Source organism: Pelodiscus sinensis, chromosome 4 (assembly GCF_049634645.1).
Source record: "Pelodiscus sinensis isolate JC-2024 chromosome 4, ASM4963464v1, whole genome shotgun sequence".
Classification (NCBI taxonomy): domain Eukaryota; kingdom Metazoa; phylum Chordata; order Testudines; family Trionychidae; genus Pelodiscus; species Pelodiscus sinensis.
In genome coordinates this window covers 66811958-66824021 of record NC_134714.1, presented here as the reverse complement: position 1 = coordinate 66824021, position 12064 = coordinate 66811958, and the positions used below count along the sequence as shown (strand labels likewise).

Below are 12064 nucleotides of genomic sequence, written 5' to 3'. Positions count from 1 at the left end.
CCATCCATCTCCAGCCTCTGACAAACAGAGGTCGGGGCACCATTCCTTACCCCCGGCTAATAGCCTTTTATGGACCTAACCTCCATGAATTTATCTAGCTCCTTTTTAAAATCTGTTATAGTCCTAGCCTTCGCAGCCTCCTCTGGCAAGGAGTTCCACAGGTTGGCTGTGTGAAGAACTATCTTTTATTAGTTTTAAACCTGCTACCCATTAATTTCATGTAGTGTCCTCTAGTTCTTATATTATGGGAACAAGTAAATAACTTGACTTTTCTTCACCCTTTCCATACCACTCATCATTTTATATACCTCTATCCTATCCCCCTCAGTCTCCTCTTTCCTAAACTGAAAAGTCCCAGTCTTTGTAGCCTCTCCTCATATGGGACCCGTTCCAAACCTCTAATCATTTTAGTTGCTCTTTTCTGAACCTTTTCTAATGCCAACAGAAAGGACAACAGAAGCTTTATAAGGACTTGCTAAAGTATAATTTAAAGTGCAACATTGATGTTGATACTTGGGAGACACTCGCTCAATATCACTCAAAATGGAGACAAGTAGGGATGTAAAATTTCCATTATTTGGCTAATCAAATAGTCAATGCAATTAGTCAATATGGATGCTTCTGCCTTTGAAGTGTAGCAACAGCTGTGTGTCCCCCACTGGCCCCATGTATCCCACAGCGCTTTCGCCTTTGAAGAATAGTAATAGCTATTGCTACACTTCCAAGTCAGAAGCTCCCTTATCAACTAATCGAATAGTCTCTTTGAAGCACCCTCTCTTCCCCCCCCCCCCGCCTCTTTCTGATAGAGGCAGCAAGGGGGGAGAGGTAAGCGACTAATCGACTGTTTATTATGCTTTTTGGGTAGTCGACTAGTTGTTCACATACCTTGAGACAAGTCCTACTCAGTGGCTCTCTGCATTTGAATTTGCCTGCTGACATGCTGAAGAAGAGATTGAGGAGGAAGAGAGACAGGCTTCTTTCTATTCATGGTCAACAGCCTCCTGCTGCACCTGAAAACATCTGTCCTTGCTGTAATAGAACTTGTGGTTCAAGGATTGGCCTTATTTGTCACATGAATGTCCACAGCTCCCATTGAAGATGATCATACTCGGCAACGAGTGATTGTCGTCATCACAGCTAGAGAAGTATTAGTATAATCATACAACACATTCGTGATACCTTTGGAGTACTGTGCAATTCTTTTAAGATACACGAATTCAAACTGGAACAGGTGCAGAGAAGAGCTTCTGGGATGATCAGAGAAAGGAAAAACCTACCTTATAAAAAGAGCTGTGAGAAGTTTGGCTTGTTTAGCCTAGCCATGTGAAGGCTGAGGGGTAGCCATGTTAGTCTGTAACTACAAAAAAAAAAGTCCTTTAGCACTGTAGAGACTAACTGAACATTGAACTGATTAACCAATTAAATTGATTAACACTGCTACTCTCTATGAACATATTAGATACATACTAGGGTGGGTGAAGGATGAGGAGTGAAGTGCCCATGTTAACACAAGAACAAATGGCTGTAAACTGACCAACAAATTTAGGCTTGAAATTAGATGAAGCACAGATGCTGACTTGATTTTCCTGGGAAGGGGATGGAAGGGACTTAAACCCCCATTCTGCCCCAGGCCCCACACCCATTCCAGCCCAGGATGTTGAATGGTTAACCAGTTAACTGGTAAGCCTTAGCAGTCCCTCTCCGTGCTAGGTCCAGGCATGTATATGAAGTAAAAGAGAGTGGTTCCCTTACCTCTGTTCTGAAGAAGCAGCTCCATAAAATGAAGTACTTGCTGTCTTCTGAATTTCTTGTTTTGCATTTCACTAGGATATCACTTAAGAAATCAGCGTTTTTCTTCCTTGGATATGGCTGCAGAGACGAGAGTCCTAAGTATGACAATGTGGTTGCCAGGTCTCATACAAAAATGAATTAGTATCCAATAGAGTTATTCTGGCAGTGTGCCAAACTTTGCTTAACACTGTTGTGAGGAAAATAGTTGTGAGACCAGAGTGACTTTTTTTGCACTGCATACATGGTTTTACAATAATGCAATTATTTTAAAGAACTGGTAGAATTCTCAGGTAATTTTACAGATGCTACCCTTGTAAGGATTATGTTCCCATGAAAATTTAAAATATATTAAGGTTGCATTTTTTATTTACATTCTTGAATATTAATTTTGCATCATAAAAGTTGCTCCATGTTATATTCAGAGTTCTATGATATAACAAGTGGATATGACTTCATTAAAATATAAGACCGAAGATCTCAAGCATTATACAATCATTTATTTTTGGAGCATGCCTTGAAGTAGCTGGTATAAGCAGATTAGTTGGAAACTGAAGTAGTGAAGTTGCATGTTTAATACATTGTCCACTAGTTTTGTTTGTCTTAAATTTTGGTGTCCTGCTTGAGACATCTTAAAGGGGCCTGATTTTGAGGTGCTGATCATCTGCAGCTCTCAATGACTCCAGGTGCAGTTGTGGGTGCTAAGCAATTCTATAAGACAGGCCATAATTGTCCAGCTGGACAGCAAAAACTAATGGTTGCTTTTGAAAACTTGGACTAGAGGAATAGTTGTCAGACTTGGGAACACTCTAGAATCAAGAACTCATCAATCTGTTCTTTAATGTAATTACTAGAGGCACTCCCTCAACTTAAAAATTAGATTCCATTATGATAGTGAATTCATGCCCAGTATTTGAGATAAAGAAACAGTTTTTAGGGGTCCATGGTCATCTTTATTAATGTTTTGTTCTCTTTCCTTGCAGGAGAAACATGTCCATGACAAGTTGGTACCTCATAGTTTGCTTCAGAAAGACTTTGTGCCTTTTCTGTTGAATTTTTTAAGGGAACAGACTAGTCAGATCTTGACCAATGGGCCCTCTACCCCTGCTAAAACTCCAAATTCTAAGGCCCTCAGGAGCACGGCTAGCCATGGGAGCCAAAAGACAGGATCAGATAGGAGGGGGAGCAACACAGCAGGGTCATGCAGCAGCCGAATGCAGCTCTTTTCCCAGAGGACGGCTGCTAGCACCTGTAGCCGGGACACTAGTTTTCCCTCTTCTTCTGCATCAAGCGGTTCTTCTGCCTTTAGTGAGTCAAGCTTTTCTAGCCCCTGCAGTGATTTTCCCATCATCAGACAGAACTTTGGTTGCAGCCCTGTGTTCACCCACAATGAGAAACGTTCATCTCAGAGGGCCAACTTGGGCATCTTCCTAGTGCCCACACCAGATGTCCAGTCAGTGAGGCGAGGCAGAAGAAGAGGCAACAGCTCTGCCAATGCCACTGGCCGGCAAGTGGCTCGGGACTTAGGGCGAAGCCTCACTGAAGAGGACGATGGGAAGGGTGACAGCTCTTCCTTGAGTGGCGGGAGGAGGAAGCGGACTGAGGTGGGTCCTACCTCAGCCAATTCCCCACCTGATCATCTGAATCTCAACAACTTGGAGGAGTTCCCACCTATGAGTGCTGCTTCTGGCTTGACAAAGTAAGAGCAAGTCTTCTTGTTGCATTCTTATTTTTTCTGATCGTGCTGGCAGCATTGAAAATACGTTATTTCTTGGGGGCAGCTGACGCCGTTAACTCCCAGATAACAATATATAGGTACTATTGTACCTTCTTGGTGATGAATGTTTTGTAGGTTGCAGGTTGGGGGCTGCAGGGAAGTGGGTGCCATCTGGTAATGGCCTGGGTGAATGGTTGACACGTGGGTTCTGTTTGAATCTTCAAGTGTATGAATTTCCCGATTGCTAATGATCTCTTCTAGCTGGGACTTCCTTGTGGTACAAACGAGGGATGTGAACGAGTAGTTGATTGGTCAATAAACCTAGGCTTATTGGTTAATCTAGTCAACTACTTGCATTTCTCCCCCAATTTGCTACCTCTATCAGAGGTAGCAGGTGGAGGGGAGCAGGAACCAGTACTAGAGGGGAGCTGGCTTTTAGAGGCAGCAGCGTGTGGCAGGGGGGCAGGCAGGGGAGGCTGCCGCAAAGCCGCCTCTGTCTGCGGCCAGCCCTGGCCCCCCATGGACAGGGACTGCTGCCACCTGACGCTGATGCCTCTGTATCAGAGATAGCAGTGTGGGGCAGCAGGCAGCCCGTCTGCAAGGGGAGACGGTTTGTAGACCGGCTCCTGCCTGGCACCCCGTACTGTTGCCTCAGACAGAGAGGCAGCAGCATAGAGTACAGGGAGCTACCTGAGAATGGGGCTGGATTGCACTGGCTGCCGGCCCCACCCCAGGGACTATAAAATAGTCAATTAACTGCTAAAATTCATTTGGTTAATTGACTATTCAATTAACCAAACTACTGGTCCTTTTTGCTTGTTTTAAATGACAGCTAAGATTCACCATGAGGTCTCAGTAAAGGAGAAATTAGGCCCTTGTAAGGGATCTCACGTTTGCCACCCAAAATCCCTTTTGAAAATTTATGTTGTGGCTACTTGTAGGAATCTGAAGGATGTGTGATTCTGAAGGGTCTCTTCAAATCAAAGCAGGGGCTTCTCTGGCTAGACTTAGCTGAAAGTCATGTACGTCTGGCCTACTACTCCTGCCCACCTTAACTCTTTTTCCATTTACTAGACTTCAGAGGTCAGAAATCCTAATGGGACACCACAGTAGCTGATGCACAGCTCTCCATAGCACAGTGTAGGCTATCAGTATTCTCTTGCTGTCAGTGGCCTCTTCCTCCATGAGGAATTGAGAATGCCTGCTGTCTTTCCAGGAGGTGTAAGTACAGTTGAATGTGTGTTTACTGTTCCTCTCATGCCTGGTCTACCCTGAGGTTATATCTACCCCTCCTCCCCCCCAATTAACCACCTTACATGAAGGGTCAGGTTGCCTGGTCTTTGCAATGGCACCAACAAGTTCTAGAATCAATTAATTGAACTCATTTTAGAACTGGTTAGCAGTGTTCCTTGTAAGCTGACTGCTTGGGTGGCCACCCAGAAGAGATTCAAATGCTGCCTAGCTGATTAGCAGAATGCCTGAAGCCAGCAGCATGTGTTTCTATTAGTGGTGCACATCTGCATATGCCTTGGTGCACATAATGAAATTTATTTAGCATATGGATGGAAAAAATTAGAGGGAACACTGTAGGTTTCCTAACGGGTTGCACATGGAGGGAGGGGATTTAAAGATGAGAAATCCTTATCTGAGAGAGGGCATTGCCTAACATGGTGTGCATTTTCATCACAAACAGTATGTTTCAAGCTGTGCAGCGTGACTGATGTGAAGTGCAAGGAAAGAGGTCAAATATAGTGTTACTTCTGTACTTACAAGTAGCCTGAGGGCCCTAGCAGTTAACATGTAGCAGGCAGCATATTCATTGGAGCAGTGGTCCCCAATACGGTGCCTGCGGGCGCCATGGAGCCCATTGGGCCATTTCTGTGCACCCGCTGAGTGATCGGGGCTGGCCCTGCCCCCGGGCGCGTGGCGCAGGGACTGGCCCCAAAAGGTTGGGGACCACTGCATTGGAGAAATAGATGTCAGATGTAGCATACTGCTTGTATAATTTCTACAACATTTCATTGAAAATGACACATTACTGCTCTTTGGAGCCTTTTGTCCAAGATTCTCACAGCACTGCACAAATCTTATGCCCCACGTCACCCTGGTGAGATGAGTAAGCAGTATTATATGGCTAGGTTAAATGAGAGGCATCAAGAGATTAGGATTTGTCTAGGTTACAAAGCAGGCTGGTGGCAGAGGCAGGAATGGAAATATGGGAGTGCTGATTTCCAGTGATCCTCTTGGTAACTAGGTCATGATTTCATGCATATTTTGAAATTGTATAAATAACTGAGAGCAGCCAGAACTAGGCATATCCTGTAAATGTAGGACAAGTGGTGTAGATAAGTAAAATAGTATCCTTTTTTTTTTCCAGTTTTCCTCCATGATGATCATAGTTACCTTTAAGTCATAGCAGTGGAGTAGCAGGAATATGTTGTACTTTGTCAGGCTCATTGAAGTCTATATTTGTAGGATGTACCCATTCTTTTTCTACTGGGCAGGGCAAAATTAGCCATTCTGCCAGGTGTGATTACTATTCCTCTGTAACTTGATTCTCTCTTTCCTTGATTCTGTTTTAAGTTGGCATCAAAGTCCTCTGAAAGAGTTTGATAGATTTTACTGCTATTTTCTCTCTTGATGATCTGTTTATACTTTAAGTGGAAGCCTCTTTAAAATTGTTTCAGCAAAAGCAAGCCATCAAGACGAATCAACCCAACTCCAGTGAGTGCTGAGCGCCCCCTCTCAAAACCTAAGATGTGTTTCACATCCACACCAGTCAGCCAGTCTCCCGCTGCTTGGTTTCCGTCTGGGACCAATCTTGACACCTTTGCTGCTATCCAGGAAGGGAACGTTACCTCCGTAACAGGAAGCAGTCTTCAAGAGGAGAGGGAGATGCTGAAGAAAGAACGGTACAGTATGAAGGGGGGAGGGGTATTTCATCTGTAGGGAATCAAGCTTTTCCATTACAGGCAGTCCCCGGGTTCTGTACAAGATAGGGACTGTAGGTTTGTTCTTAAGTTGAATCTGTATGTAAGTTGGAACTGGTGTCAGCCGCTGCTGAAACTGATCAGTTTCAACCGCGGCTGAATCTGGATGCCAGTTCTGACTTACATACAGATTCAACTTAAGAAACCCAGGCGTCCCCAAGTCAGCTGCTGCTGAAACTGATCAGCGGCTGATTCCAGGAAGCCTGGGGCAGAGCAACGCTGCCTTGGGCTTCCTGTAGTCAGCCACTGGTCAGTTTCAGCAGCGGCTGACCTGGGGACGCCTGGGACAGAGCAGCTGGGGTGCTGCTGGGTTGCTCCAGTAGCACGGCTCCTCGGCGCTACTGGAGCAACCCAGCAGCACCCCAGCTGCTCTGCCCCAGGCGTCCTGATTCAGCCGCTGGTGAAACTGACCAACAGCGGCTGAATCAGGACGCCTGGGGCAGAGCAGCTGGGGTGCTGCCGGGTTGGTCCAGAGCAGCACTGCGGGACCAACCCGGCAGCCCCCAGCTGCTCTACCCCAGGGGTAGGCAAGAAAAGCCTGGTCTGCTGGGGGGGCGGGGCACTAGCTGCACCCCCCCCCCTCCCCCCCAGCAGACCAGGGAGACGGGGGTGGCGGGACCACCCAAGTCCTCCACGGCTTTGCTCCATCTCCCTAGTCTGCTGACCTGGGAGATGCGGAGCAAAGCCGCAGAGCACGCGGGCAGCGGGACAGTCCAGGCGTGCCGCAGCTGTCCCAGTGCTGGCGTGCTCCGAGGCTTTGCTCCCCATCTCCCTGGTCTGCTGGTCAGACCAGGGAGACGGGGAGCAAAGCCGCGGAGCACGCCCGCAGCGGGACAGCCCGGGCACGCGCTTGGGCTGTCCCGCTGCGGGCGTGCTCCGAGGCTTTGCTCCCCGTCTCCCTGGTCTGCTGGTCGGGAGACGGGGAGCAAAGCCGCGGAGCACGCCCGCAGGGGGACAGCTAAAGCGTGCCTGGGCTGTCCCGCTGCGGGCGTGCTCCAAGGCTTTGCTCCCCGTCTCCCTGCAGACCAGGGAGACGGGGAGCAGCTTTTCTCGCCCCGGAGGACGGGGGCGGCGGACCGTGCACATCTGGGCGTCCCGCCGCTCCCGTCCTCCGGGGCGAGAAAAGCCCCGTTTAACTGCGGATCCGACATAAGTCGGATCCGCGTAACTCCGGGATTGCCTGTATTACAACTCTACCAATAAGCTGAAATTAACAGAAAATATTCAGACTAGTTTGTATTTGTTTAATCAAAAATTAAGCTAAAAGCCGGTGAGATGAAAATGAATGTGGTATCAGACATACATTTCCAAATTCAGCCTTCACTCCTCACTTAGTTGTGCTTGTACTCTGCTAAGTGACTCTGGCATCATATTGGTCCTGAATTTATGGTATTTCAGTTAGTCCTTATTGCATTAATGCAAAGTTCTGAGAGTTAGACTGTACCCCTAAGCATATCTGTGTAACACTGTAGTCTTCAGATGATGCTTTGTTTTACCTATTCAAAGTTACTGAAAGCTAGTGGGTGAACATAGGTGTAATGTGGTAGGTATTCCTGGTATAGGACAGAGAGGTTGAGTGATTTGCCTAAAGTCACATTATGAACAATAGCAGTTCTGTGCCTTAACCACAAGACCATTGTTTATCATTTGGTAGGAATTGGATGTATTAGGTAATAAACCTATTTCCTACATTGAAACTGCATTAGATTCTGTAAATTTATTGATCAATTCTTACGGGAATCCAAGCAGACCATATAGTGAAGAATTTTTCCTACATTGACTGTAGTGTGTGTCATCTTCAATTCCCCTGTAAGTCACTGACTTTGAATTTCAGATACAAGTTGCTGCAGCAGACATCTCCTGGAGGGCTATCTCTGGATCCCAATACACCTACCACGCCTAATTACAGTTGGAGTTCAAGCCTCGCTACTGATAGCCAGCTAGTGACCTGTGCAGATGTCAGTAAGGTCTCCTGCAAGAAACAGCTAGAAAATCTGGCTCAGCTCTATTCATCTTGTATAGCAGGTAAAGAACTGGGAGAAGTGAGATGACTGTGGTATGGAATATCTTTTTAAATTCTATTTCCAGAGTGCACCAATGACTTAATACATGTATTTCCTGAAAAAATGAACGGAGACCTCCCACCTACTCAAAAGACTATATCTACCCCTACTGGGTAGAAGCCTAGAAAATTCTATGGGCCCTACATGATTATCTGAATCTCAGAACTCTTGAATTGTATTGGCCCAGCTGGTAATGTGGAGAGAGACCAGGTCTCTCCCTGACTATTCTTATTAAGTTGAAGTGATTTAGAAGCAGTTTTCAATGGTTACCTTTCATTTAACTTTTGGGGGTTGGAGTGGAGGTAAAATACTTGCTTTCTGAAATGCAACTACACAAATGAACTTGGCTGTGTATCAGCATTGTTGAGTTCTGTCTGAGACTGGAAGTTTGAGATTTGATTATCCTTGTTAACATAGATTAATGCTGAGTATCTAACCATTTTATCTCATTACTTCTTCCAGAAAACCTGGTTCCAAATATTTTCCTGGAGCTGTTCTTTGTTCTGCAGCTGCTAACATCCAAGGGAACGACAACTTTGGAAGATGGCGAGAATGATCTGGAATTCAGTCAAGGATGTAAAGGTTAGCAGTGCTACTGAATGGAGACTAGGTTGTTACCAGGACTGGTAATGGGATACAAAGCATATCACCTCTGATTCAAGGGGTTCAAATTCAGTGTCAGGGAATTAGTGACCAAAAGTCACTACACTGAAGACTGAGGCCTGTATTGGGTGAATTAGCATGTTTTAGTGAGAGGTGTGGAATACGGCATTTGGGTAAAGAATAAAAAATCCTAAAAGTTTGCTTACTACAAAAAGACCAGTGTCTATCTTTTATAAGTATCAGAGGGGTAGTCGAGTTAGACTGAATCCGCAAAAGCGGCGAGGAGTCCTATGGCACCTTATAGACTAACTGAAGTGTTGGAGCATAAGCTTTCGTGGGCAAAGACCCACTTCGTCAGATGCATGACATGCATCTGACGAAGTGGGTCTTTGCCCACGAAAGCTTATGCTCCAACACTTCAGTTAGTCTATAAGGTGCCACAGGACTCCTCGCCGCTTTTATCTTTTATAAAGCTCCTGTTAATATCAGGAGACGTTCCCCGAGGGAGCAAAGGGTGCATTTAGCTGAAGCTTATAGACCAGGCAAGAGAAGGTAAGTTTAAAAAAAAAAGTTGATGCATCCTCCATCAAACACGTTTGATGGAAGGAATGGATATTTTATAATCTTGGAGGCTATTGAAACCAGGTTATGTTAGCTCATTGTTATTGCCTAAGTTCTCTATGATTACCTGATAAAATAGATTTTCAGAGAGAAGAGTGATTTACCAGTTTTCTTCCTGCCATTGTTTCCTTCAAACCCAGAAATATTGCTGAACTCATACGTTTAAGGCATAGTTCTGCATAGGGATATGTGTGCAATTCCCACTAGTGGGACTTGTTCACATGTTTTTGGCAAGTTTGTACCTTACGATAAGCTAGTCGTCATCTTGGTTTTTGGGTAAGCTATGCATTCATGCAAGCCCTGTACATGTCTCACTCCCATTGACATCAGTGGAAATTCTATTACTTCGTAGGATTGACCCTTAAGAGGGATGCAGCCTCTTACCTAAGGCTCAGATTTAAGGAGTTTACATGAACACTCTGATCTGATTGATCAGTGTTAACTATGAAAGGTGAATAATTTTCTCCAATAAGAATACTGGTAACTATACTGATTGAAATAAGAATGTCCAGACTGGGTCAGACCAAAGGTCTGTCTAACCCAGTATCCTGTCTTCCAACATTGTTCATGCCTTCTGGGGCACTGGGCATTGTCCATAGCAGATAATCAAGTGGTCCATCCCCTGTTGCCCACTCCCAGCTTCTTGCAAAGAGACTAGGGACACTATACCTGCCTATCCTGGCTAATAGCCATTGATGGACCTATCCTCCATGAACTTGTATGTTTTTGTTAGAATCCTACTATAGTTTTGGCCTTTACAACATTATCTGGCAAAGAGTTCCATAGGTTGACTGTTGTGTGAAGAGATACTTCCTTTATGTTTGTTTTTAAACCTGCTGCCTATTAATTTCATGTGGTAACCCTATAATCTTGTTTTATGAGTAAATACTTCATTTTTTACTTTCTCCACATCAGTCATGATTTTATAGATCTCAATCGTATCATCCTTTACTCGTCTCCTTTCCAAGCTGAAAAGTTGCAGTCTTACTCATGTCTCCTCATGTGGAAGCTGTTTCCAACCCCTAATATCATTTTTGTTGGCCTTCTCTGTCCCTTTTCCAATTTCAGTTGTCTCTTGTGAGGTGGGATGACCAGGTATGCCCACAAGAGTGGCAATTAAATCCTAGGCTTCAAGGCAGGCTCCAGCTAATTACCACAGAGATGAGGAAGGTCGTCCTCTATTACACAACATTGTACAATTGGCCACATGTTAGAATGGTGTCTTCATAAGAGAGTTTTATCTTTGTGACATGTCAGGAAGGAGGATTTTGGTCTTGATGGACTAAATAAACCCTTGATGTGACCGGGTTTAGTAATTCTCGCATCCCTCTGAGTTAATTGCATTAGATTTTTCTATTCAGCTTCTGGATTTTCCACCGACTGTTAAACTCTATTTGTTTTCAGATGCAATGGAGAGGCAACATTTTCGAAATGTACACAACTGTGTTTATTTTGCTGTGCGGGTCTTGGATTGCCAATTTGCGTAAGTCAAACTTTTGTATTTCTTTTAGTGGGTTTGGAGAGTGTCAGAGTGTGAACGTGCAATAGAATGACACTGAGGTCATTTTAGGGGAAAGTGAGTAATTTGCCCAAATTTATGCACTGAATTAATGACTTGGCTGACTTAAAAATTAGGACCTTTCTTTGTGGTGGCTTTTATCCCATTATGCTTCAGTATAAGTGGCCCCACATGAAGGTGGTGGATTATGACAAAAAGCACCCAAAATGCAGTTGGAATCATAGAACTGGAAGAGACCTCAGAAGGTCATCAAGTCCAGCCCCCTGCTCTAGGCAGGACCAATTCCAACTAAATTAACCCGGCCAGGGCTTTGTCAAGCCGAGACTTAAACACCTCTAGGGATGGAGACTCCACTACTTTCCTAGATAACCCATTCCAGTGCTTCACCACCCTCTTAGTGAAATAGTTTTTCCTAATATCCAACCTGGACCTCTCTCACCGCAACTTGAGACCATTGCTCCTTGTTCTGCCATCTGTCACTACTGAGAACAGCCTCTCTCCATCCTCTTTGGAACCTCCCTTCAGGAAGTTGAAGGCTGCTATCAAATCCCCTCTCACTCTTTGCTTCTGCAGACTAAACAGACACAAGTCCCTCAGCCTCTCATAAGTCATATGCTCCAGCCCCCTAATCATTTTGGTTGCCCTCCGCTGGATCCTCTCCAATGCGTCCGCATCCTTTTTGTAGTGGGGGGCCCAGAACTGGACACAGTACTCCAGATGTGGCCTCACCAAAGCCAAATAAAGGGGAATAATGACGTCTCTG

At 45.1% G+C, this 12064-nt stretch overlaps 1 protein-coding gene across 6 annotated transcripts in view; it reads left to right on the top strand.

The window, feature by feature from the left end:
- CDAN1 (codanin 1) overlaps nucleotides 1-12064 on the top strand; it is a 67431-nt gene that overhangs the window by 6136 nt on the left and 49231 nt on the right. For all 6 annotated transcript variants that reach the window (XR_012903454.1, XR_012903453.1, XR_012903455.1 and 3 more), the window contains exons 2-6: nucleotides 2772-3487; nucleotides 6193-6417; nucleotides 8330-8520; nucleotides 9021-9140; nucleotides 11187-11265. Coding sequence is in view for 3 of the 6 variants with exons in the window: in XM_075927240.1 (XP_075783355.1) it covers nucleotides 2772-3487; nucleotides 6193-6417; nucleotides 8330-8520; nucleotides 9021-9140; nucleotides 11187-11265 (1331 nt within the window). In the remaining 3 variants the exon portion in view is untranslated. The remainder of the gene's footprint in view (nucleotides 1-2771; nucleotides 3488-6192; nucleotides 6418-8329; nucleotides 8521-9020; nucleotides 9141-11186; nucleotides 11266-12064) is intronic.